General features: G+C 34.1%; 2 protein-coding genes across 23 annotated transcripts in view; one reads left to right on the top strand and one right to left on the bottom strand.

The window, feature by feature from the left end:
- sls (sallimus) overlaps nucleotides 1–18,075 on the top strand; it is a 259,979-nt gene extending 241,904 nt beyond the window's left edge. For 18 of the 22 annotated variants that reach the window (XM_065368854.1, XM_065368863.1, XM_065368859.1 and 15 more), the window contains 28 exons: nucleotides 199–8,133; nucleotides 8,550–8,600; nucleotides 8,682–8,795; nucleotides 8,878–9,030; nucleotides 9,112–9,284; nucleotides 9,382–9,575; nucleotides 9,647–9,962; nucleotides 10,048–10,336; nucleotides 10,422–10,551; nucleotides 10,637–10,816; nucleotides 11,074–11,330; nucleotides 11,413–11,525; nucleotides 11,611–11,767; nucleotides 11,859–12,395; nucleotides 12,475–12,632; nucleotides 12,723–12,858; nucleotides 12,938–13,346; nucleotides 13,612–14,057; nucleotides 14,133–14,180; nucleotides 14,342–14,638; nucleotides 14,713–14,867; nucleotides 14,956–15,097; nucleotides 16,213–16,293; nucleotides 16,412–16,516; nucleotides 16,595–16,786; nucleotides 16,862–17,067; nucleotides 17,153–17,252; nucleotides 17,361–18,075. In XM_065368854.1, coding sequence (XP_065224926.1) covers nucleotides 199–8,133; nucleotides 8,550–8,600; nucleotides 8,682–8,795; nucleotides 8,878–9,030; nucleotides 9,112–9,284; nucleotides 9,382–9,575; nucleotides 9,647–9,962; nucleotides 10,048–10,336; nucleotides 10,422–10,551; nucleotides 10,637–10,816; nucleotides 11,074–11,330; nucleotides 11,413–11,525; nucleotides 11,611–11,767; nucleotides 11,859–12,395; nucleotides 12,475–12,632; nucleotides 12,723–12,858; nucleotides 12,938–13,346; nucleotides 13,612–14,057; nucleotides 14,133–14,180; nucleotides 14,342–14,638; nucleotides 14,713–14,867; nucleotides 14,956–15,097; nucleotides 16,213–16,293; nucleotides 16,412–16,516; nucleotides 16,595–16,786; nucleotides 16,862–17,067; nucleotides 17,153–17,252; nucleotides 17,361–17,557 — 13,271 coding nt within the window. In that variant the 3' untranslated portion in view covers nucleotides 17,558–18,075. The remainder of the gene's footprint in view (nucleotides 1–198; nucleotides 8,134–8,549; nucleotides 8,601–8,681; nucleotides 8,796–8,877; nucleotides 9,031–9,111; nucleotides 9,285–9,381; nucleotides 9,576–9,646; nucleotides 9,963–10,047; nucleotides 10,337–10,421; nucleotides 10,552–10,636; nucleotides 10,817–11,073; nucleotides 11,331–11,412; nucleotides 11,526–11,610; nucleotides 11,768–11,858; nucleotides 12,396–12,474; nucleotides 12,633–12,722; nucleotides 12,859–12,937; nucleotides 13,347–13,611; nucleotides 14,058–14,132; nucleotides 14,181–14,341; nucleotides 14,639–14,712; nucleotides 14,868–14,955; nucleotides 15,098–16,212; nucleotides 16,294–16,411; nucleotides 16,517–16,594; nucleotides 16,787–16,861; nucleotides 17,068–17,152; nucleotides 17,253–17,360) is intronic. The other 4 variants (XM_065368855.1, XM_065368856.1, XM_065368858.1 and 1 more) reach the window with 4 other exon arrangements.
- A 316-nt stretch (nucleotides 18,076–18,391) lies between these two features.
- The window catches only part of tfc (triforce), a 37,754-nt gene continuing 28,676 nt past the window's right edge, over nucleotides 18,392–27,469 (bottom strand). The window contains exons 3-5 of the mRNA XM_065368898.1: nucleotides 23,828–23,940; nucleotides 19,105–19,213; nucleotides 18,392–19,007 (exon numbers count right to left, since the gene is read on the bottom strand). Coding sequence (XP_065224970.1) covers nucleotides 18,766–19,007; nucleotides 19,105–19,213; nucleotides 23,828–23,940 — 464 coding nt within the window. The 3' untranslated portion in view covers nucleotides 18,392–18,765. The remainder of the gene's footprint in view (nucleotides 19,008–19,104; nucleotides 19,214–23,827; nucleotides 23,941–27,469) is intronic.

The following is a 27,469-nucleotide window of genomic DNA, read 5'->3' as shown; positions in this document are numbered from 1 at the left end:
TGAAAAAAAATGAGTTGATGTAATATGTAGGTAGGATGAAACAGTGTAGGGCATTTTGTGAGTATAATAGTCAGTAGATATTTTTACATATGGCTGTAGACTTTGGCTTTCTCATTGGTAGATTATGGCACTAAAAATTTTACCCCTACACTCATTTTGTTCCACTACATTCAATAATATTGTTTTCATATTTTACAGGTGATGATGTCACTGAAACAGTCACACGAAAAAAGAGTGTTAAAACTAAAAAGAAAACTACCACCACAGAAGAAGAAAAACCTACTGAATCAGCTGTAGAAATTACAGAAATTGAAGACATACCTGATACAGAGGAAATAACAATAAGAAGAAAAAGTAGTACAGTTCCAATTGTTGAAGAAGCCCCATCTGAAACTACAGTTCATATCATAAAAGAAAAACCAGAAGAAATTACAGTGACAGAACAGACATTCACTACTGAAGGACCTGATTCAAAAATAGTGACTAAAAAAGTGGTTAAAAAAGTAAAACGAACAGAAATTTATGAAGATGAAACCCGTCCAGTTGAAATAACAGAGTTACCAGATGAAGAGCAACCTCAAGTAGCAGAAGTAGTACCCAAACAACCTAAGAAGAAAGTGGTTAAAACTAGGAAAGGAAGTACTGAAAAGATCAAGGAAGGTGATCAGCCTAAGCAAGCTGTAGTTAGAAGAAAAAGTTCCACCAAAGTTATTGAAGATCTTCCAAGTGAGACTACTGTTGAAGAAGAAACCACTACTATGGAAGGCCCTGATTCAACTACCATAACAAAGAAAGTTGTAAAACAAACCAAAAAAACACTAACTATTAGTGAAGAAGGAAGTCCTGTTGAAATCACTGAAATTATTGAACAACCTCAGGAGGAGGAAATGCCCAAAAAACCAAAACAAAAGATAGTGACTAAAATTGTTGAAGATCAGCCTGGTGAGACTACTGTAGAAACTATTACCACTGAAGGTCCAGATTCAACTACAATCACAAAAAAAGTTGTGAAACATACTAAAAAAACTAAAATTATAACTGAAGAAGGAAGTCCCATTGAAATCATAGAAATTACTGAACAACCTAGAGAAGAAGAAATACCTGAAAAGCCAGAAGAAAAGACTGTTATCAAAGTTGCTGAAGATAAGCCAGGTGAGACTACTGTTGAAGAAACTACTACTTCTGAAGGTCCAGACTCAACCACTATTATAAAGAAAATTGTGAAACGTACTAAAAAAACACAAATCCTTACTGAAGAAGGCAAACCTGTTGAAATTACAGAAATTGTTGAACAACCTACAGAAGAAAAAATCACTGAAAAACCAGAACATGTGATTGTAACCAATGTGGTTGAGGAACAGCCTGGTGAAACTATAGTTCAAGAAGAAACCACCACAATAGAAGGTCCAGATTCAACAACAGTTTCAAAAAAAGTTGTGAAACATACTAAAAAAACTCAAATCATTACTGAAGAAGGAAGTCCTAGTGAAATCACAGATATTAATAAACAACCTAGAGAAGAAGAAATACCTGAAAACCCGCAACAGAAGGTTGTAATGAAAGTTGTTGAAGAAAAACCTGATGAGACTACTGTTGAAGAAGTGACTTCCACCACAGAAGGTCCTGACTCAACTATAGTTACAAAGAAAACTGTAAAACATACCAAAACAACTCAAATAGTTACTGAAGAAGGAAGCCCAGTAGAAATCACAGAAATCATAGAAGAGCCCAAAGAAGAAGAAATCTTTGAAACTCCAGAGCTGAAAACTGTTATTAAGAAGAAAGTAATTAAAACAAGGAAAGGTAGCCTTAAGAAAACTTTGAAACCCACAGAAGGAAAAGAAGAAATTCCTGAAGAAGTAGTTACTGAAATGTTTGAAAGAAAAGGAAGTACACCACAAGTGACTGAAACAGTGGTGGAAGGGCCTAATGAGCAAACTTCTGTTCATGAAGAGATAATTAAAGAGGAAGGTCCTGATTCAACCACTGTAACAAAGAAAATAATCAAAAAAACAAAAAAATCACAGATAATGACTGAAGAAAATGTGCCTGAAAGCACAATTGTGGAAATTACAGAAATCCCACAAACAGAGAACAGCATTGTAGAAGGGAAACCAGAGGAACAACCTAATGAAGAAAAAACTGTTGAGACAAGGAAAAAAGTTATCAGAACTAGAAAAGGCAGTATCAAGCCATCTGAACAGGTATTGGAAGTAGCTCCAGAAATAATTCAACCAGAAGAGGTACAACCAACAGAAGAAAAAAGTTTGGATCAACCTGAATCAACAAGCCCATCTGAAAGTGCTCAGATTACTGCTATTAAAAAGAAAATCAAAAAGAAAACTGGTGTGGTTGCTGAGGAAATTGACATTACTGAAGTTCCTAAAGAATCTATAACACTACTTAAATCTGCTGAAGAGAAAATTCAGCCAGAGGTTAGCGAGATTATTAAAATTACACCTACAGATAGTATTGTCCCTGAAGAAGCATCTGAAAATATTGATGAAATTAAAAAAGAAATTGCAGAGGAGAAAAAAGTTGTAACTAGGAATGAAGAAAGTAAATCAAGTGAAGAACAGCCACTGGATGAAACCATAGATAAAGAAAAACCAAACATTCCTGAAAAACCTTTACAAAAACCTAGTATTCTAGAAAAATTAGAACAGTTAGATGTGAAAGATCAGCCTGAAGAAAGAGCTGATAAACCAGATGAAAAGGAAATTCAGCCTATAGAGAATGTGAAAAAACCAAAATCCAAATCTGAAGAAAAACCTAAGAAAATAGATGAAACTCCCATTGAAGATAAACCTGAAACTAAACAAATAACGACAGAAGAAAAACCAGAGGTTTTAGAGGAAGAAATAGCAACACTTCCAAAACCAGAATCAGAAGTACTTGAAACTTCAGAGAAGCCTAAAAAGAAAAAGATCATCAAAATTGTCAAAAAGAGGAAAGATTCCCATAAAGATAGTATAAAGGAAGGTGATAAAACTGAGGAAGTTGAAAAACCAGAAGATGTTGAAAAACCTAAAGAAGCTCTCAAGGAAACTGTTGTGGAGGAAAACCCAGTTGAAACAAAGGATAAGGAAGACGTTTTTCCCACTTTGGAAGACAAAGCTCCTGAGAAACCAGATGAACAGACCCTAGTACCACAAAAACTTGTTCCACAAAAAATTGAAAGAAAAGAAGTCAAGCCAGCCAAATTAGCTGTAGAAGAAGTAAAAGATGAAACTCCTCAATTTGCAGCAATGAAACTGAAAAGGACCTCAATCACCCCTAAGCCTGAAACTGCCAAAAAAGAACTTCCTAAAGTACTATTGAAAAGCTTGATTAAACGAATACCATACCCACCTGAAATTAATGAATCAGTTGTAACAGTTATCAATGCAAAAGTCTTGAAAGGTGAATTATCTAGAAATATTAAAGAAGCAGAAAAGGTGAAAAAGAAAAAGTTGAAACTTAAACCTTTACCAGATCTTGAAGTTACAGAACTGGAAGAATATACTCCTTTTGAAAGTGAGCAAGTGCCTGAGGAGGATATTATTGAAGAGATTCCTAGAAAACTTTCCATTAAAGAAAAAAATATTGAGGAAATCACACCTAAGCAAATCCCAATGGGTAAAGGTGTAATTCCTGAAACCATTGAAACTAAAGAAGAAGTTATTTTAAAGCCAATCCCAAAGCCAGAAAAGGTTGAAGAGAAAATGGAAAACCCTCAACCTGAAGTTCAGTTCAAACCAGAAGATATTCCAACTTCTGAACTAAAACCTGATGATACCATAAAATTTGTCCCACCTCCTGATACTGAAAGAGCCCCTAGTGAAGAATCAGATGAAATTAAAGAACCAGAAGCTCCTTCAGAAGTTACTCCTCAACCTGAAACAAAGTTAGAAGATGAGAGTTCAGCAGAAGAAATTATTAAATTGAAACGAAAACCTAGTAAGGTGGAAGAAGACACACCAGAAGCTATTCTTATGAAACCAGTTGGCAAAAAGCTGGAGTCTGAGCAACCAGAACAAGTTGAGGAAGTGGTAACCATGAAACCTACAAAAGTTAAAGATATTTTAGAGGATGTGCCTGATACAATTGTGAAAATTGTAAAGAGAAAACCTTCAGTGAAAAAAACTATTGAAGAGGATGTTGAAATTGTTGAGAAAGTTGTTGAAGAAGTAGCACCTGTTGTAGAAGACAAACCACAAGAAGTTACACCATCTGAAAAACACCCTGAAATACCTGAAGATAAACCTAAAGGAGCTCTTGAGGAAAAACCTAAAAAAGTTGTGAAAAAGAAGAGACCGTCTTTAAAAGAAGTGGAAAATGAAGCTCCAAAAGAAGACACTGTGGCATCACCAAAAGATGAGTTTGTTATTGAAGAAAAACTAGGGGACACTATACCAGAGGAAAAACCCAAAGAAACTGCACCTGAAGAACAACTAGAAGTTCCTTTAGAAAAGCCTAAAAAGATTGTTAAAAAGAAAAGACCTTCTTTAAAAGAAGTAGACAAAGAAGCGCCAAAGGAAGAGACTACACCAGAAGAAAAACCAAAGAAAATGGTTAAGAAACGTAAACCATCTGTAATAGATACTCAAGAAGAAAAGCCTAGTGAGGAACTAAAACCAGACATTTCTGGGGCAGAAATTGTACCTCAGCAAGTACCACAAACAGAAGATAATGAAGAGCAAACTTCTGAAAAAGTGGTTACTCTCAGGCGCAGGTCTTTGGTTAAAACAGTAGAAATAGCAGAAGAAACACCTTTTGAAGAAACTATCAAGTTGAAGAAAAAGCCATCAATTACTGAGGTAGAAGTCCCAGAAGAAGTTACTTTTATTCCTCGTAAAAGTAAGGTAAAAGAAGAGATTGAACAAGATTTCACAATCCAGGTCCAAAGTTATGGAGAAGAAGATATATCAATGAAAGGAAAAGTAAAATTACCACGCAAGAAGTCAACATTTGTAACTGAGGAAATATCAGTTGCTGAGGATATAATTCCTAGTGAAGTTACTGAAACACCAATTACTGTAGAATCTACTGATGAAACTAAAACTTTGGAGAGCCCTGAAGAAACATATCCAGAAGAAGTGAAAGAAGTTTTTGAGGATGTCAACATAATTAAGAAGAAGAGACCTTCAATAAAGGAACTTCAAGAAGAGAAAGAACAAACCAAACCAGAAGAACCTGCTCAAGAAGAACAGAAACCAAGAAAGCCTTCTATTAAAGAAGAAAAATCAATTGAAGAGAAACCAAAGAAACCCTCCATTAAAGAAGAGAAACCAATTGAAGAAAAACCTAGGAAACCTTCCATTGCAGAAGAGAAACCAGTAGATGAAAGCTTGAGAAAACAATCTATTATAGATGATAAGCTAACTGAGGAAAGAGCAAGAAAACCCTCTTTAAAAGAAGAAAAGCCTATTGATGAGAAGCCTAGAAAGCCTTCAGTCAAAAAAGATAAACCCAGTAAGGTATCTGTAAAGGAAGAGCCCAAACCAGAAGAAGAAAAATCACAAAAACCTTTAGAAGAAGAAGACAAGCCAACTGAAGAAAAACCAAGAAAGCTGTCCATTAAAGAGGAAGACAGGGTAACTGAGAAAAAACCTAGAAAGCCTTCAGTCAAGGAGGAAGAACAACCAATAGAAGAAAAGGTTGAAACCCCTTCAGTTGAGGAAGATAAACCTCAAAAATCATCTATGAAGGAAGAATCTACACCAGATGAAGAAAAACCAAGAAAACCTTCAATCAAAGATGAAAAACCACAAAAGATTCCCATTCAAGAAGAAAAACCCAAATCTGATGAAGAAATAAGTTCAGTTACATTTGTGCCTCGTAAAAGTAAAACTAAAGAAGATATTGAGCAAGATTTCACTATTCAAGTTCAAACTTATGGTGAAGAAGATGTTTCAATGAAAGGAAAAGTTAAATTACCTCGCAAAAAATCAAAAACTTTTGTTACTGATGAGGTGTCAGTTTCATTTGATGAAGAGGTACCAAAAGCCCAAGAAAAAGATTTATCAGAAGAGAAACCAGAATCTGAAATAGAACAGACACCAGAAGAAAAACCACAAAAAGTGGAAGACATTTCTGAGGAGAAATCAGAAACTAAAGCAGATGATGTACCTGAAGAGAAACCAAAACTCAAGGTTGAAAAAGTGATCAAAAAGAAAGTTAAAGTAAAGAAAGAAGAGGTATATGAAAAGAAACCAGAAAATGTAGAGGAAATACTAGAAGAAAAACCAAAAACTGAGATCATAGAACTCCTTGATGAAAAACCAGAAATCAAAAAAGAGGAAGCACCCTCAGAAATTCCAGAAGAGAAACCAGATGAAAAAGAAAAGGAATCCTCTTCAGAAAAGCCAGCCACCAAAGAGGAAAGACCTGAGGAAAAACCAACTGAGGAATCACCTGAAGAATCTAAGGTCACATTACCTCGTCGAAAATCTAAACCTAAAACTGAAGAAGAATCTGAAACTACTGAATCTGTCACTCTTAGCAAAGTTGTAAAGGAGAATTCTCCTGAAACTCATACTGTTCGTTATATTCCTGCCAGAACTAAAAGTATTGAAGATATTGAACAAGATTTTAAAATTCAATTGCAAACATATAATGAAGAAGATATCACTATGAAGAAAAGTATCAAATTAACTCGTAAAAAATCCAAATCTTTTGAAACTGAAGAATTTTCAGATACATTCAATGTTTCTGAGGTACCAGAAGAGACTGAAACTAAAACTACACCTAAAGCCGAGACTCCCTTGAAACCAGTTGAAGAAGTACCTGAAGAAGTTACTTTCAAACCAAAGAAAACTAAAGAAGTTGAAGAAGTTGAACAAGAATTTGAAATTAAACCAGACACGACGGTTCAAGAGGAAGTAACATTGAAAGGAAAGGTTAAATTAGCTCGTAAAAAATCAAAATCAATTGACAAAGAAGTTGTTGCAGATTCCTTAACAATTGAAAAACCTTCAGATAAACCTGAAGACGTTACTCAAGAAAAAGTGACAATACGTCGTAAAAAATCTAAAACAATTGACAAAGAAGAAGTAGTAGATTCTTTGACAATTCCAAAACCCTCTGATAAACCATCTGAAGAAAAACCTGAGGAAATCACTCAAGAAGAGAAAGTGACAATACGCCGTAGAAAATCAAAAACCATTGACCAAGAAGAAGTAGCAGATTCTATCACAGTTGCGAAACCTTCAGATAAACCTGAAGAAGATCAACCTGAAGAAGTCACTCAAGAGAAAGTGACAATTCGTCGTAAAAAATCTAAAACTATTGATGAAGAAGAAGTTTCTGAAATAATTAGACCAGAAGCTCCTGAAGAAGATGTCCCAGAAAGTGTTACATTTAAACCTCGCAAAACTAAAAAAGTAGAAGAAGTTGAACAAGACTATAATATAAAATTGCAATCTTATGATGAAGAAGAAGTTTCCATGAAGGGAAAAGTCAAATTACCTCGTAAAAAATCCAGACCTTCCATCACTACTGAAGAAAGTGCAGACATTACTATAGTCAAAGAAGCTGAAGAAGGTCCAAAAGATGTACAACTTGAAAAAGAAGTTCCAAAAGATGTAAAACCAGAAGAAGAAATTCCTGAAGATGATGAAACAGAGAAAGCTCCTCAAGAAGTTCCTGATGAGATTAAATCCATTACAGTAAAAAAGAAAGCTAAAAAAGATAAAAAAGAAACTGTTGAAGAAGTAACTGAAGATGTCAAAATCAAAGGACCCAAAAAACCAAAACAGCCTCAAGAAGAAGAAACCACTGAAGAAAAAGTCAAAATAAAACGCAAAAAATCCAAACAATATGAGGTCAGTGAAACTAGTGAAGAAGCTACTGTTGATATTAAACCAAGCAAACCTAAATCACAAGAAGATTATGAGGTTGAAGAGAAAGTTAAACTACCTAAGAAAACTAAACCAGTATCTGAGGAAAGTGAGAGTGAAACTGTAACTGTTGAAGAACAGATCAAATTACCAAAACGATTCAAAACCACGTATGATGTTGAAGAGGATACCGAAGAAGCTGTGCAAATTAATATTAAAAAGATGCCCGAAAAGAAAGAAGAAATTTGTGAAGAAGAAACCTTGGATTTGAAAATTAGAAGGAAATCTTCTGTTCCTGCTTATACTCACCAAGGTGAGGACATATAATTCGCCTAATGAAGTTTTACTTTTTTTCTTTATAAGCTTATGTTTTAGTATTTCAATCTAATTTACAATTTTACGCTGAAATGCTTTAATGCTCATTTTTTACATATGTTTCATACAGGTAAATTGCTGCTTGAGCTTTTTATTTTTGAAGTACATAATTAACGCTTGTTTTTCTCTTGTGTTATTAAAAAATAATGAAAAATTGTACTTTTTTAATTTAGGTAATTTTTTTTTGAAGAATTGAATAAATTTTTATTTATGAAAAAACTGTATTCATTCATTTGTTAGCTTGGTCATTGATTAATCCTATGCCCAAATTGTTTGTTGAATTATGCTCTTGTTGTGTTTTTACTAACTTGATTGAAAAAAATAACAGATTTTTAATTCTAGTTTGTTATTTAGTTTCAGAAACAGCCGAATTGAGTATTACTCGTGATGTTGAAGTCATCAGAGGTAAATTGATTGACTTTATTTAAGTAAATCAAATCTATTTCCAGTTGAAAATAATGATTTTAATTAAAATTTTAATGTCAGACGTTGTACCTGGAGAAAGTGCTGAAGGAACGGTCATGTTTTCAACTTGCTTGTATATTGCTGAAAATGAAGAAACATTGAATCTTGTCGAAGGAGAACGAGTAATCGTTCTAGGTAAAAAATCTTGACCAATCAAGTTTTATCTATCTCGATGTATAAACATCAGAATCTAATTCTCATCTGTGTGCCTTTTCAGAGAGTGCAAACCCAGAATGGTGGTTTGTGCGGAAACATTTGACTGAAGAAAAAGGTTGGGTACCAGCTATTTACTTGAGAGATGAAGAATCGTATAATAAATATGTCCAGAGGAAGTTGCACGAAAAAATAGATAAACTTCCGATATTCCAAAGTACATACAATAGAATTTTTCTTTGATTTCTAGCTCATCTTATCGTACCTACTTTTTACTGATTTGATAATTTAATTATAGAACCATCGCCTGGAGATCAAGTTTGTGCCCCGAAATTCGTGGAAAAATTACAACCGAAGCATGTTCCCGATGGTGCAACGGTCCACTTTGAATGTCAGGTCGAAGGTAATCCTCGTCCTCAAATCACATGGTTCCGACAGACTGCCATTATTAAACCATCCCAAGATTTCCAAGTAAGAAAACGAATGTGACAATCTCGTACTTGGGTAATCGTAATTTAATCTACAAATAGACATCACTATGGTTTTTATTTATTTATTTTTTTTTCAGATTTATTACGACGAGGACAACGTCGCTACCCTCATCATACGCGAAGTATTCCCCGAAGATGCCGGAGTGTACACGTGTGTAGCTAAAAACTGCGCCGGATTTGCCTCCAGTACGACAGAACTAACAGTCGAAGCTCCTTTATCCGACCACGGATCTGATACTATTTCAGGACTGTCAAGAAGAAGTTTATCGAGGTACGTGTCTACTCGAATATCAACTCGTGTTCTTATCCACAGATTTCCTGATGATTTTTATTTCATCATAGGGAATCTTCGCTGGCTGATATATTAGAAGGTATACCACCCACGTTCTCCAGAAAGCCCAAGGCCGTTTGTGTTGATGAAGGTTCCAATGTGGAATTAGAATGTCATCTCGTTGCTATCCCTGAGCCAGATATATTCTGGTACTTCAACGATAAGCCCATCAAGGAAACAGACAGCGTAACCGTGACTACTGAATCTGATATGCATTCTTATATAAGTAAAATCACTTTCAAGAAGGTGAAAAAGACTCAAGAAGGGGTGTACTCTGTCGTAGCAAATAATAGGGAAGGAGAAGCTAAATTAGATATCACTTTGAAAGTAAGTTCTATTTTATAAGTAGCAAATTTTGATAGAGCTCATTCAGAATGTACTAATATTTCACTTTTAAAATCGTATATTATAGGTAATGACCGGTAAACCAGAAAAACCGCAAATTTTGGAACCATTACAAGATGTCACCATCAACGAGGGTGAACCAGCTGTACTAAGTGTACAAATCAGCGGTAGCCCAACACCTACAGTTGCATGGTTGAAAGATGGAAAACCAGCAGCCAATTTGAAGACGAGACAAGAAAATACTCTTTATACCGTTACATTCGTCAGACCCTCGCATACTGATAGTGGAAAATATCAAGTAACCGCTACTAATCCAGCTGGTACAGCTAAATCAAGCTGTCATCTTGTTATTGAAAGTAAGAAAATTTGCAGTTTTACCCACTAAATTATATTTTTGAAAATATTTCAATTGATAATGAATAACTTATGATAATTTTACAGAAACAGCTCCAGGAACGCAAGCTCCATTCTTTGTCGAACGATTCCAAGAGAAATCTGTTAAAGAAAAAGGTACTCTAAGATTGACTGCCAAAGTCACCGGTAATCCTGTACCAACGGTTACCTGGTTCAGGTAAATTACGTTCGATTTCTTGTTGGAAAATACCTACTCCCAGGAATCGAACCTCGATGAATAACTTTCCTTCTTTTGTAATTAGGAACAATAAACCATTACTGGCGTCTCCTAAGAAGAAAGAGGTCTACGATGGTGAAAATATCATTTTAGAAATCACTAATGCTGATTCGGAAGAAGATGCTGGTGATTACAAATGTGTTGCTAGTAACATGTATGGTACCGCCACTCACGGTGCTCGAATTACTGTTGATGTGGAGCATGTGTAAGTATATTCGCTTTCAAACAAAATAATATTATTTTTAACGAATCACAATTTTTATAGTTTACATTAAGATTAAAAATCGATATTATTGACGTATTTACGGCGAACCAAGTAGGCAATTTATTTAACACGAATCCTGCGCCGTAAATACATATTGAGTATGCAATTTTATTAACACCGTGGGTTCGGAAAATGGTTATTTGTTTAGTTGGTAATGTTGAGGTTCTTGATTGAAAAAACTATTTTTTTTTCTTTAGAACGTTCACGAGGTTATTACCTGAAACAGTAGAAATCAATGAGAAGGAAGTCGTCACATTGGAGTGTGAAACATCCCACACAGTTTCAACAATTTGGCAACATAATGGTAAAGAATTGAGCGGTATGGATCATCGAGAATTAATCCAAGAAGGACGTGTTCATAAATTAGTCATCAAACAACCTACTTCTTCGGATTCAGGAGTGTACAGCTGTATGGTTAAAGATCAAAAAACTAGTAGTAATGTTACCATTAAAGGTAATAAGCCATACCTGTATCTTTTTTGTACTTGTTGAATTTCATTTTGAAACAATTATTAACTGATTTTTTTTCCCCAAAGCAATCAAACCCGAATTTATAAAGAAACTGGAGGACGTAGAAGTGAAAGAATTACAAACCGCAATTTTAGAGGTCGAAATAACCTCGAAAAGTGCCGATGTCACTTGGCATAAGGTAAGGTATCTAGCTATCTACTTCTTCGATTGTTTTGGCCTTTAAATTGTATTTATTCATTTTTTTCCTTTTATTGATCCAACAGAATGGAGAAATACTCACCTCAAAGAGCGATAAATTCGAAATGCAGAAAGAAGGCCCAGTTAGAAAACTGCTTATTAGAAATATTTCAGTACACGATGACGGTGAATACACCTGCTCTCTCGGAGACCAAGAATCTACCGCTGAAGTCACCGTTGTTGGTAAGATTTCCAAAAATTATTCGTTAATTTTTTTTTTTTTTTCAATTAATATTTTAAAACGACTCATCCTTTGTAAAATCAAATTTCACAGAACTACCTCCTGAAATCATCAGAAAACTAGAAGACAAGAAAGTAACGGTGGACGAACGAGTAACCTTCGATATTGAATTAACCAAAGGAGACGCTTTAGTGCACTGGTACAAAGATAACAAGGAAATCCAATTCAACGATAACGTCAAACTCACCATCGATGGAAAACGTCAAACTTTAGAAATCGTTAAAGCAACATTATCCGATACCGGTACCTACAGTTGTACGGTCGGAGATCAAAAATCAAAAGCTAAATTGACTGTTGAAAAACCATTGTTTACGTTGATCACTAAATTACCTGACGTTACCATTGTGCCGTTGAATACGGATTCGACACTGACTGTGAAATTATCTCAAAGCAATGTTGAGGTGAAATGGCTTAAGAATGGTAAACCAATCAAACCTTCTGATAAGTTTGAGATTATCGACGAAGGAGAGACCAAAAAATTGATTATCAAGAAGGCGAAATTAGATGATCAAGATGAATACACGTGTGTTGCTGGTAACGTCAAAACCAAGACTACTTTGAAGATTGAAGGTAATTTTGGAATTACATATTTCACGTTGATTTATTATACCTACTCAATTTAATATATGTGGCTTTTTTTTCATTTTAGTGATTGAAAAAGTTCCAACTATCAATTTCGACTCGTTCGTCAAAGAATACAAAGTCAAGAAAGGAGAAAGTGTCACTTTTAATGTTTCATACACCGTTACCTCGAAACCAAATGTCGAATGGTTCGTTAATGGAAACGTCGTTAAGAAATCGAATAAGGTAATTTATAATTTTTTATTTCAATTTGGTACGTACTCGTAATATTTACATGGAATATAATTTCAAACTTTTTGCTGTCTATCGGAATAGATCAAGAGTACATATTCAGAATCAGCAGCTAGTCTAACGATAGAAAAAGTTGAAGAAGTTGATGTTGGCAGTTACACTATTCGCATCAGCAACGAACATGGAGAAGCGTCTGCAGATTTAACCCTAATAATGATCGGTAAGCACGATTATTTTCATAATCTACATATTTAAAATTTTTCCAGTTCATCAAATTTTTATTTTCTTTTTTTCTGCAGAACTCCCCGGAGCTCCAGATGCTCCCACCATTATTGAAATCACCGATACGTCCATCACGGTTCATTGGAAACCTCCATCAAACGATGGAAACTCGCCGATCAAAAGCTACATCTTGGAATACCACGACAAAGAGGAGTTCATGGTGTGGCACAAAATTGAAACCGAGGAAGTCACCTATAAGGTTACCGAACTGACGACCAATCACGAAGTCACCTTCAAGGTGGCAGCTGTGAACGATGCTGGAGTTGGACCCTGTTCTGATCCTACTCGTTATGTCAAAGTGACTTCGCCGAAGGGTATGAAAAAACCAACCATCGAAGAACCTTTGAAAGATACCACCGTTGGATTACGACAATCTGTATCGCTGACTTGTGTCATCACCGGAGTACCAGTTCCTGAAATTAAATGGTAATTAGAATTATTGAGTTGTGGATCACTCGAGGTGTATGGCTCTGGCTTCAGAGAAAGTTGAATTTTTTGAAACGATATGTTTTAAAATCCTATGTGATCTTTAAATGTTGAAAAATTCGTCAAAAATCAATCGGAAAATTCGAAATTTCGGGTCAAAAATCCAACTTTTATTGAAATAGAAGCCAGACACTTGAAGGTTCCCTGTTCAGCATGTTGTAGGTTCTCCGAAGGTAAACTCACCAACTTTTTTTCAACTTTGTAGGTTAAAAGATGGCAAAATCATCAAAACCAAGAACGTATCGTATGAAAACAACGTTGCCAAGTTTACTCTTACCGAGACCAACGAACAGAGCGAAGGAACGTACACGTGTCGTGCCATCAACGACGCCGGTTCCGTTGAAACAAATTGTAAATTATCTATTCAAGAAATACCCAAGATAGAAATCGACGATAACAGCTCGTCGCAGATACTATTAGTGAAAAATCAATGGAAAGTTGAAGTGAAATACAGAGGATACCCTCAACCTAAGATTATTTGGACCAAGAACGGCGAACCAATCGATGACGATAAATGCAAAGTGTATTATGACGAAGGATCCACCACTATAGCTATTTATTCTGTTGAAAGACTTAATTCAGGAACATATACGGTGACTGCCACCAATACTGCTGGTTCAGCGTCAGCCAATTTACAACTTAAGGTTATCGGTAGGTGTTTTCCAGCTTTCTGAATTATTAGTCGATAATTTTAATCAACGCTTTATTCGCTTTTTTCCGCTTTAGATGAACAACCAGCTAAGAGACGATTTAATATTAAAGTTGAAGAAATTGGTAATTTGAAAGATTTGCCCACTTCAACTACCTTTCGTTTTCATTCCCTCAGCATGGTTGTTTATTTTTTGCATGATTCCCATAATGCTATAGCCAATTGATTGCATGTATTTTGCGCTTTTATCCATTTATTAATTTTTTTGTATAATTTTTCCTCGCAGACAAACCAAGCAAACCAATCGGACCACTTTTATTAACCGATATCACATCAGACTCGGTTGAACTAGAATGGAAACCTCCTGTAGACGACGGTGGTCTCGAACTGAAATACAACGTGGAAAAATGCGAAATAGAAAAAATGATATGGTCGAAGGCTGGCGAAGTACGCGATATCACCGTATATAATGTTCAGAAATTGCAAGAAGACGCGGAATACATGTTTAGAATATCAGCCGAGAATTCCGTCGGTGTTTCCGAATATTTGCAAAGCGAACCGGTTACAGTAAAATGCAAATATCGTACGTGATAATGGTTTTTTACTTCTAAACTGCGATGTTCTAAGGTATAATTGATCGTAATATATTCCTCGCAGGTAAACCTTCGCCTCCTCAAGGACCCTTACAGATTTCAAATATGACTGATACGTCAATGACAATCGCCTGGTTACCGCCATTGGACGACGGTGGATTGGAAATCATCGATTATACAGTCGAAAAGAAAGAAACCGATAAAAAAGCTTGGCAGAAGGTGAGCGTGTCTTCAGCTGAGAATATCTTCATTTCGTATTGAGTCGATTTTCGGGATGAATGGTGATAATTTCGATTTCGAATTTCAGGTTGGCACAACGAAAGATACCTCGATATCGGTCACCGAGTTGATCAAAGGAGCTGCTTATAATTTGAGGATATTTGCAAGAAACAGAGTTGGTCTCGGATTACCATACATGACTGAAGAAATAATCGCCGGAAAGAGAATCAGTGAGCATATTTTTCTTTTATTGGATTTTTTAGATAAAAAAATAACGCTTTTGAAAAAAAAATGCATCGGTCAACAGATTTTGCAAAAAATCTCGCTTTTTCCATTCTACAAAAATTGCAATGAATAAGTTATCTAGAATTGTCAACGTTTTTTTTTTTTTTTTTTTTTTTTACAAAAATTCTCGCTTTTTAGAAAAATTACTACAAAGTATCACTTTTATCAAGAATCACACCCAAAAGTTTCACTTTTTTAACAACAATTGTGAAAAAGTATGATTTTTGTGCCCACCATTGTCAAAAAATCCTGTTTTTTGTTAAAATCATCAAAGTCTTGCTTTTTGCAAAAAATTGAAAATTGACAAAAACTTTCGTTTTCTACCAGACCAGAATTGGTAAAAAAAATCATTCAATTCCAAAAAGTCTCACTTTTTCGAAAATTATCCAAAAGTATAGCTTTGTTGACAATATTTCCAAAAATCCCTTCCTTTTGTTAAAACTGTTGAAGCTTTTCACCAAACATTGTCAGAAATTCTCACTTTTTTAAACATGAAAAAAATTTTCTGTCTAACAAAATGACTAAAAATTGTCTTTTTTTTGCAAACAATTCCAAAAAATTTCACGTGTTTCCAAAAGTCTCGCTTTTTCAAAAATGAAAAACATTTTTACAAGCCTAAAAATTGTCCATGAGTCTCGATTTTGTACCAGAGGTGTCTAAATGGCATTTTCTTTTGTTAAAATTGTCGAAAGCTCCCCGCTTACCAAAAATTAGCTAAAATTCTCACTTTGTTGCCAAAAATTGCTAAACATCTAGTATCTAGTTTTTTTTTCTTTTTTTTACTGAAAAGTTGTGACATGTTTTTTTTGGTATGTAATTTTTCTCTTCATAAAAATGTTTTTATTCACGTTTTGCCCCTATTTTGGTTACTAAAATTCATTTTTTTTTTTTTTTTTTTTTTTTTTTTTTATTGGTAAAAATTGAGTAGGAGTCTGTGAATACGAATATCTATTATTATTTTTTGGATTTGATGCCTATAGCACGTTATCGTAATAGCTTTTAGCTACATTTAGATAATTTTTTATAATGCTTTTCCATGCTTTTAATGCTTTCATCGCAGACTTTGCTAAAGATTTTTCAGAAAAAACACTGTACGCTTTGATGGGAATATTTCCCACTACGAGTAATTTGACTAAATTTGGTAAGTATTAAGCGCTACATTTATGCTTCGCTTTTTTTAATACTTGAGTTGAGTTCGTATGGACGAGTGATTTTATTACAATACAATGGTAATTAACGAGTAATCTTTGTATTTACAGCGCCTCCTTCGGCTCCTGTTGATCTCAAAATTATTGGAATTACTGGTAAAAGCGCAACTCTACAGTGGTCTCCTCCAGAATCAAACGGTGGCTTAGAACTGACAGGTTTGTATTAAAATTTTAAAAAAATCGTTTTGTTTTAATTTTTTGATTTATTTCATTTAACAATATTTCATTTTTTAGGATACGTAATCGAGAAAAAATTATTACACGATAAGTGGTTGAAAGTTGTCACATTAGAACCGAATATTTTACAATTCCACGTAGAAAACTTGAAAGAGAAATCACAGTATTACTTCAAAGTCTACGCTGAAAATCCTGTCGGTCTAAGTCCAGCTGCAAAAACCGATCTTGTTAGTTTAGAAACGCACGCAAGTACGTATAATCGTCTCAGTTCAAATATTTAATTTTTTTTCTCGTTTAATAACCGTACATTTTTTCTTTAAATAGCTGTTCCATCACCACCGACTGCTCCTCTAGAAATACGTTCCGTTAGTGCTAACGCTGTTGATGTGGAATGGGGTGTACCTGAGACTGACGGTGGATCTCCCTTGACCGGATATGCCATCGCAATAAAAGATGTAAAGAAGACAATGTGGATGGAAGTTGGTCGTGTGGATGCAGACGTGCAAAAACTCACTGTTAGAGATCTCCAAGTACGTCTTTTTCCATTTTAATATTATTTTTCAATTCACGAGTGAGCCAAGTTTATTGATTTACCTACTGTTTTTATTTCGGCAGGAAAATCACGAATACCTGATACGAATATTTGCTCGAAACGAAATTGGCCTCAGCGAACCTTTAGAATCAGATGAACCTTATAAAGTGCAGAAGCCAACAGGTACCTATTTACTTTACCTATTTTCACGCTCATCTGACATACCCAGTTGTAGAGAAGAAGAGATAGAACTCGACGATGAAATTAATCAACCTTCTGTTAAATTTTCAGGTTTCGAAGAAGATACCGATATAGAAGAAACAGTATTAGACAAACCATCGATGAGTTTGAGTACCGAAACGACAACATCATGGATGAGAGAAGCTGGTATGGATGCAGACATTCACACATACGCTAGCGGATCGTTATTAAAACGAAGCGAATATTTCTTCCGTATTTGGTACTATGCGAAGCAATTATTCAAATGAGAGGCTTCTTAAATTTATACCCCTATGAAGACTGAATTTTATATCTCACGTTATCGAGTCTCGAGATAACGTTATTATAATTCTCACGCGTTGGAAATCGAATCGTGTAATCGATTTAGAGACAAATATTTTTATGGGTAGAAGTTACGATGATTTTTTTTGTTTTCGTTTTTTAAAAATTCTTATCGTGTGTGATATTTCTTTATTATTGTTATCGATTGATTGTTTTATTTTTTTTTAATGGTTAATATTTTTAATAACGGTTTTGTTGATTTTATGTATTCTACTTAATCATCGAATACGATCAAATGTTGGTACGAATGTTGTACGCTATTGAAGATAATGTTGTGAAATTTTCGCCCTAATTTGAGAGAGAGACAAATATAGGTGCACGAAACAAAAACAACGCGAAAATGGCAACGATATTATATGATTATTGTGTTACTTTATGAATTAAGTTTTATTTATACGTACGTTTTGTTTCGAAGTTGAAATAAAAATTTAATAATGCAAAATAATTCCGATTGATTTTGATTTTCATGGTAAAGGCAATGGAATCTAATTTCTTTCACGATGAAGGGTTCAGGCTGATTGAATTCCAAATTCTGGTGCTTTCTTTTTTCTAATAAATGTAGTTGTAATATGAATTGCATATCCAGTACTTTTTTAGGCGTTTTTGATTTTTCGAAATCAAATCTTGTGCTTCGGAGTCTGTTTTTGTTATTCAAGTTCCATATTTATTACAGTTATTACTTTGAAAGCGTTTTAGGATATTTTGATCAGATTTTTATCAATCGAATCCAAGCTTTTACTGACTGAGTGTACAAATACAAATCTTTTTAAAATTCTTTAATTCATAAAAAAAAACTTTGAGGTAACATTAGCAATCCAATGAAATTTGCTAAAAAAAAAATAAAATCGCATCTTATAACTATGTACAATTTATCTACACGTACTAATAATAAACTATCTGGCCATAATCTATCGTTTTACAGCCGAAAACCTATGTAAAACGGTAACATTCAAAATTCAGAATCATATAAATAATTAATATAATAATTTTTGGGCACAGATGGTGCAGAATACACAGTGATTGAGGTAAATTTATATAATTATGTAGGTACCTAGGTATTTTACAATAATGTACAAAAAAAAAAAGAAAACGTTATTCTCCGAGCAGGCGTTTCTTCAATAATATTGATTGCAGTCTACATTTCACAAATAAAATACGTTTCGAAAGAACAAGGCGAATCGTTCCATTTTAATCCTTTGCCATCTCTGTTCCATAGCTCCATGCAGTGCTCCTCTTCCCCATTTTCATACTTGAAGTTATTCGGTTCTCCAGAGTTCCAGTTGGTGAATACAAAAGGTTTACCATTGGCCATCCAGAAGAATGATCCTTCTTCGGCTAGATCAGTCCCTGATGTCCAGAAGTGTTCAAATCCAAACCCTAAAAAAATGAATATGAAATTAGTTAATAAAATAGATACAGGTAGGTGTGTCACGTTATGTCAATGACGACATGATAGGTATTTGTAGGTACATACCGTAATCGGTGACGTATTTTTCTAATTTATCATTTTCTTCTTGATTGGAAATACTGGCGAGTTGCATTCCATGATATCTGCAGTATTGAGCGGCTCTGTACCAATTAGCCTGTAAAAGTAAATATGCAGGTTTATAGGGTATACCTATACGCAATCGTAATTCCATCCTATGCACTTATAGTGAAGTGAAGAAGAAAGTAAATACATAAGCTTTATGTGCAGTTATGATAGGACAACGACGATGACGATGACCTGACGGCGGAAAAGAAAAAAATTTCATAAATTTACTCCCATTTCAAATTATCCATATTACGACACACAGGAACATATTTTTCTTATGCAGCAGGTACACTACTTAATGGTACTTTTATTTGTCATAGTTGGAAAATTACACCGTCAAGTTGCACAGTTAGATGACCATTGACAAGCAAATGTACGAGGAATTAAGCATTATAATTATTAGCCAGGTATGTATTGACACCAGGCCCGTAGCCAGCGTAGGGGCAGCCGGGGCAATGCCCCGGCTAGAAAGGCTGTTTGCCCCAGGTAGCAAAAATCAAAAAAAAAATACGTTTGCCCCTACCAGCAAAATCAGAAAAAAAAATTAGGAAGTGCAAAAAACCAAAAACTCAACAATGTAAAATTATGGTTATGTTCATGAAATGGCTACACTAGCATGAATTGCATTTGATAGCTCGATGGCTCGCTCGATGCGTTCACTAAATTTTAAATCAAAAATTTGATAATTTGAGTAAAAATTAGTAATTTGTGAGGATTAGAAATCCAGTACATCTTTTTGCAATTTTTTTTGAAAAGTGAGACTTTCACTTTGTGCAATTTATGGCAATTTTACATAAAAAATTGAGACTTTTACACTTCGAAAAAGCTAAAATTTTCAGTAATAGGGAAGACTTATGGACAATTTTTAAGAAAGAATAAAAATTTTTATAATTTTTTGCGAAAAACCGAGAATTTTGACAATCTTAGCAAAAAGCAAGATTGACTATTTTTGAGGAAAACCACAAATTTTTGGCAATCATAGGCCAAAAAAATGATTATTTTTTTCGCAACCTTCGGTTGAAAATGGGAGACATTTTGGTCATTGACATTTTTTTCAAGCAAAACAGGGGAATTATTAGGTAATTTTTAGAAAGGGAAATGGATATTTCTTGAATTTTTTTTACCAAAAAGTAACAATTTTTGGCAAGAAACGAGGATATTTTTAAAAATGTTGACAAAAGGTGAAATTTTGAGCTATTTTTGGCGATAAAAGTGTACCTATGTATAAGTAGGTCAACTTTCTCAAATTATTCACTTATGGATATTACTAGCATTTTTTCTCATCAAGATAAATGCAAAAATTGAGTTTTTGAAATTAAAAAAAATAATAATAATTTGGAAAACCAAAGCTACTTATCGAAAAAGTAACCCAATTTAGTAACTTAGTTTCTTGAAAAGTGACCAAGTACGAGCCCTGAGTGAGGGCAAAAGTTTGTTTCGAGAAGTAAAGTTTTTTCAGGTGAAAAGTGCGTTTTTTGGCTTAACATTTCTCTAAAAATTTGAATGATATATTTTTTTAATGTTGTTTGGACGCGAGTCAAATTTGACTATTTTACCTCCTGACAAAATTTAAACAGAAACAGTCACAGCCAAAGAATTATTACAAGAGTTTCACAGTAAATCGCGCAGATTACAGCTGTATTAGACTCAACCCCAGCATTACACATTATGTATAATCTTTTTCTGCAATATACACACTCATTCTGTTCATTTTTTTAAAAAATTGGTTTGAAATAACGGTTGGTTGAGGGGGTTAAAGGGGGGGGGGGTATGTTTCACAGATGTTCGAGCCTCAAAAAGTGCTGCCCCAGCTGATATTTCCTTCGCCCCAGCTACAGCCAGATTCTGGCTACGGGCCTGATTGACACTGTCATTAACCAGTGATAGGTAGCATAGCGGATTTGTACGAGACTATGTGCTAGTACAGTATACCAATTTGCCAAGCATACATACAGTTTAGAGTAAGACGAATAGAAAAATATCCTTTGCACAACTCAGTTCATATTTTCGCTGAAGATGTATGGTAGAAATATGGCAGGTTTTCAGCCTCGAATTAATGCATTGAAATGAAATTTTGTTCAAAAAGTCAAGCATTGGATCCAGTACAGAAAGAAATACTCTACAAGTAATAGGTTCTGTGGTCCAATACCCTCATGACAAAATTTATAGACCGCTAGAATAGGTACCCATAACTTTTTGAAATGGGGAGAAAGAGAAATCAACTTTTCTACACAGTCATTTTTCAGAATATTTTATGCCTACAAGTGCAAGATCTTCAGAAATGCAAAAGAATGATTTTTTCCACGATTTTTCGCGCCAAAATTGGTCTATCCTGATCGAATTTTTTTCTCATAATAACTACGCCAACAACCTGAATTTGGACCAAATTCTTCAATTTTTTCTACGTTTTATTTGTGCATAGCCAAATGAAATAGGTGATTTAGTCTTTTCCTAAGATTTTGAAGCTAAACTAGCGGGTAAAATTTTAAAATCGTCCATTCAATCTTATATGATTTACTTACAGTTGATAAAGCTATAGTTTTTTAAAAATCTAATCTTATATCCAATTATATTTTATTACCAAAAACAAATAAAGTTAATATATAGATAAATAAAATAAAATATTTAAATTAATGAATACACTATAAATCGAAATTATGTCAAACTTTTAGAAACGACAATCCGACATCTTGTCTGACTTTTGACATTTTTGCAAACTAGGAAAATAATTATAAAAAGTATAATTTTCCTGAGAAAGATACAGATTGCAACGTTGCCAAATTTAAGTTTTCATAAAACTTTTGATTAAATGTTAGGATTTTTCCGAGGATTTTTAACCCTTTCAAAAGGGGTGAAATTGCAATTTTAGTTGAAATTTTTCCAACTTTGGCAGATTTTAACCAATTTTTTCAAATTTGCAGGAATGTTAGGTACATACTACTAATAGTAAGGCTTATTTTTATGTAAATCTCTTGAAATTTCTTGAAATTTTTCCAAGCATATCTTGTGGGGCAAACGCGCATTTTTCTTTTAAAATGCACTTTTGGTCTCTTCTTTCAGAGGTGCAATTATATGAAAAAATACATAAGCCCCTATACACTGTGAATCTCACCTATAGATGTAGGTACAACGTATATTTTTTTCCAGAATTTTTAATCTAGTTAGAGAAAGAAGAACTTCAAAAATGCAAAACACTGATTTTTTCATGGTTTTTCCCGCCCAAATTGGCCAATTTTTGACGAAAAATTTTTTTTTTGCAACATATCATAAAAGACGTTCAATTACACCGTCACGCGTCAACTAGAATTTGTACCAATTTGTCAAATTTTTCTACGTTTTATAATTTTTACAAAAAAAAATTATTCTCGCCATTTTGGGAATCCCTGAACTGTCTTCCGATGACGCTATTTTGGAAACCCCTGGATCAAATCACGTGCTTGACGCGTTGAAATCAAACGTACCCAATCTGAAAATTGAAGGAGTAGTTTATGAACTATGGTTTCTGATCAAACTTTTTGAGGCAAACAAAAAAGGTTCATTTACAAAATGGATCATCTCTGAAATTGAAGGAGCTATATATGGTCAGATCAATTATTCAAGGCATTTCAAAATTTGAATACTTATGTGCGATCAATTAAGTACCTCTAACTCCTACCATTTCGAGGATATGCGATTTTAAGTATATAAATTTCTGGAATTTTTCTGACCAAAAAAAGCTAAGTTTTTCAAATTATAGATGTCTTTGTGATGAAGTTTGAAGTTCCAATTTAAAAATTGAGGATATTTTTGTAATCAGCGGTGCTTAAGTAGTACTTAATGTCCAAATATTGGCACCAATATATTTCAAAATATTTTCTGATTGTGAGTTTTGGAAAGGATCCCTTTCGATGTTCTTGCACAATATTACTGTATTAATGTGTAATATGTATTCGAGAAAAAAAAAGTTAAAACACGAATTTTCCCAAGAATAAGCGTTTGGAAAATCTTTAATTGCTCAGTTGAACTCTAAAAGAAGTCTTGGCTTTCGATGGTAATGGCCTGGGTCGACGCATAATCTCAAATATCATATTTTGGGACTCGGCCACTTTTCCAAAACAGACCGGTAACGGCTTGAGCGAAAAAACCATGACTTTTTTCGAAAATAGTACCTCTTTGAGAACCAATAAGTAGGTAGATACCGCTCTTCAAGAAGCCCCTCCAGGGCTAAAATTCTTCCCGGGAATCCTGAGTGACTTTCAACTCAAAATGAATGTCTTCACTGATTTTGGTCAAAATCCTCTGACATTATCTATTCTCTTAAAATCTCTTTAAAAATGCTGAAAGGCATTTTCTAATGAGCCAAGCTTAACATATAAAAGTCCACAGGTGACTGAACTCAAAATAGTGGAAATTTAGATATAATTTTTTGTGGTAAGGTAAAAGCTTTTAAAAATCTATTAGAGGATTTTGCAAAGGTTATTTTTCAGTTCATTTTATTCCGAACTTCACATTGATGAGTAATATGGTCTTCCACTGTGCCACTTTTGTCAGGTGAAAACCTATAATGTCTGGCGCATGCAGACGTTTCATCATCGTTAAAGAATGACTCCCAGACATGGCAAAAAATAATATGTAATAAAAAATATCAGTAGAAATACATAAGTAAAGAAAGACTATAACGTACTTTGAAAAATGTTCCTATATAATATCGTTTTTCCCCTGACTTGAGTAATGGTAACGGCATTGTGCATTTACTCGAGGATGAGCTGTCATCTGCGCCGCAATTGGTGCATTCACCTGGAACAAAATTATCACAGTAGAAATTAATACGCTTGCAATATGTATTTACTCATCTGCTATTTATTTTTTCCTTAAACTGTTATTTAATCGAAAAAATACAATTTGATTTTTCATTCATCGATTCTATTTTTTTTTTTGCTGGTATGCTACTTAGGTACCTATACCTACCTACCTAATTCAATAAAAATATACCTAGGTAAACTATAGGCCAACGAACATTTAAAAGCAAAAATTCTCGCGCGTTTTCACATTACCTTTATCTACAGAATTTCTCTCGTTCGTCAGTAATTTTACTATCACTGTGTAGGTTTATGTTGGTAGGTACACAGAATTGTCGATATACCAATAAGGAATAAGTTAAAAATTCGCTCCGAGTAATTATACCTACTTGAATAATGCGAAAACAGTAAAACACGACGTTGATCTTTGTCTCTGCAATAATGTTTATAAAAAAGGCATAGGCTTGGTACATGGCTAATTATTGTTATTTGTTAAATGAAATTAAATGAACATCTTCAATGCGTTGTTCGACTGGCAAGTGTAACTTAATAACTATAATTATTATCGAAGGTGCAAACTGCTAAGTAGTTTTACACGCTTATTGTTCGATGTTCATTCACGTTCTTACAGAAGTAAGTAAGCAGAAATTACACGATTTGTGTTGAAGAAATGCACCCATCAAGGGATTATTCGATTTACCTACCTACTTGAGTAGCATTTTGCTTCCTTGTGAGAGTGTTTCGATGGAGTGGATATGGTCAAAAGTGATGGCAGAAAAAAAAGATGTTTCTGATGGTTTTTATAAATTGATTTTTTGAGGTGAATAAATAAAAGAAGTTGCCTTATTGAAATTGAAGGAGTTTGAAGCATGGGGTTTGATTTTTACATCAAGGACATCATTTTACAAATAAAAGTCGTATTTCAGCAATCATATTAAAAAAAAATAATTTCTACTGTATTTTTTTAAAACACCAACCACTCTCGCCAATCTCACATTCAAACTCATTGAATAAGAATAACCTCATCAACGCCTGATTGATTGAACTCAGATCTCCCAAATCTAACATCACAGTCAAAAAACGCGCTGTTAATTTATGTTTCTCTTCCTTTCCAATATCGGGCATTCATGTATCCAAAAATCTCAACGATAGTTGAAATTTTACAAAAACACTGCCAGCGGGAGGATATACGAGTCGATATAAATCTACGTTGGAATTTGAACTTTAACACGAACCGATCATCATCGTGAAAATGGCTACAGAACAGATCGTTCTCCATTCTGAAAATTTCTGCTACCGCTCTGTATGACTGCAGTATGAATTTACGTAAATACGAGTTCCTCGTGTATACGTCGGTGTACGAGTAAATCGTGACCTAACCTGTGTAGAAACGGACCAACTAGTGCGTGCACATTGTAGGTAGATGTACGCGCATACGATGTATAAAAGATACATAGGGTTTTCAACATTTTTTTTTGCAATAAAACGTATTATTTTTCGAGATATTTTTCATTTTGTTTCGGTGAAATGAAGATACAAGTGACGCTTGAATTGAAATATCTGTGACAGATTGATATCATCTTTGCATGATTCACGTGCCCGGTGCCTTACGAGCTTGGATAGAAATATGTAGGTAGGTACCTAGGTAATTTCAAAATTTTAAGTAGGAGAAAGAGTAAACCTCATATCTATCCATTTGAAATCACGTGCGACAATTTGTAGAGGAGCTCGTGAACTTGGTCGTGTAGGTAACGATGGGATATCAAAAAGTTGATATACTCATATCAATGTGGTTGAATCACATGAAGCCAGGAATCTCACACTTACGTTAGATAGAGAATCGTAGGTAGGTATCTACCAATCTACCTATCAGAAATCTTGGATGGTTTACTATTCAAGTTGAACAAAAATGTCTCAATTTTTCGTTTTTTGATCAAATTTTATATTTTATATTTTTATTTTTTCTTGTTAGGTAGGTAGATACCTACTTACCTAAAGAAAAATGTTTCAATTTTTAACATTTAAAAAAATTGATGCGATATTTCTAATTTTTTTAAATAAAAAAATTAATAAATAAGAGCTAACCCATTTCTTTGATTAAAAACCATGTTTTTTTGATCTGTTTAGTCAAGTTTTCCGTTTTGTTCTGCATGTTTGTGTTTTTCTTTTTCAATGTGTTTTCTAATTAAATTTCTCGCATGTTTTTCTGGATTTTCCCTAATTTTCAAATCTTTTCATGTTTTCTGCGCGTATTTTATAAGTAATTCCTCGATGTAATTTTTTGGATTAATATTTTGTTAGATGGTATGGATAATTTTTCAATTTTACTCGAAGTAGGAAAAAAGGGAAATTTTCTCAGGCTCGCACTTTTTTAGGCATTCGCATATTGGTTCTCTAAGAGAAAATGACGAGCTCTCCGGAAAAATAGAATAATCAATTGAAATGACGACCCAAAAACTGGAGGGGCTTTCCTCATTTTTATTGCAGTGTCAGGATTTTATGTACATAGCCTGTATGAGATTTTTTCGTACTCAATAATTTTTTAATAAATTTTCATGTGATAAGTAATTCGGTTTTGTTTTGGTCATTCAGAATTTTCAATTTTTTTCCAGCTTGAAATTTTTTCTTGACGATTTTAAATAATTTTTTTAAGGTGATTTAAAATGAATTTTTTTCTATACTCGTAGCAGAACTAATTCCAAATGCCTGATTTTTTCGCGATTATTTTTCGAAAATGTGTTCAGATGAACCCCCTTAACTACTAAAAAAATACCGACCCTCCTAACCCTGGAGCCAATTTTTTAGGGGGATAAAACCGGTTCCGATTTACGTTTTTTGCGATTTACTCCGAATATATTAAGTCTACGAGAAAAACTACCACGACTAAAAATGTTCCCCTTTAAATTCTCGACAATTTGATACTACGCTCGATACCCATCCCTCAAAAGGGTGTCTAAAAAAAGGGATGGAAAGAGTAGGTGTTTCAAAAAAAGTCAGTCCAATAAATTGATCAAAGTTACCACTTAATATCATTCGTTTTCGCTCAAATTTTTTTTACAAAGTCTACTCATCTAACTACTAATTACACCACCATTGATTGGTCTTCAACCTTCTCAAGGGGTGGGTGGGGGATGCTGATTTTTCAAGCAACACACAACTGAATCATATATTTGAAAAACGAATCTGGACATGCGATATATCGAATAGTACATATGTTTTCGAGGTCGCTGAATACGAATACCAACTTATTTCCTGGGTCCAACTCCTCAAAACCCCTCTATGCCCCAAAAAGGGGGTTAAAATTTTGAAAAATGGTGAAAATTGATTGGTATGTTTTCGAGGTCGCTGAGTACGAATATGAACTTATTTTTTGTGTCCCAGCCCCCAATGTCCCTCTGTGCCCCAACAAGGGGGTACAAAATTTCAAAAAATCATCAAAAAGTCGAATGATATATCAAATGGAATGTTTTTGAGGTCGCCAAGCACAAATATGAACTTATTTTTTGGGTCCCACCCCACAATGTCCT

Source organism: Planococcus citri, chromosome 5 (assembly GCF_950023065.1).
Source record: "Planococcus citri chromosome 5, ihPlaCitr1.1, whole genome shotgun sequence".
Classification (NCBI taxonomy): Eukaryota; Metazoa; Arthropoda; class Insecta; order Hemiptera; family Pseudococcidae; genus Planococcus; species Planococcus citri.
Note: the sequence above shows the minus strand (reverse complement) of the source record. Positions and strands in the feature narration are given on the sequence as shown.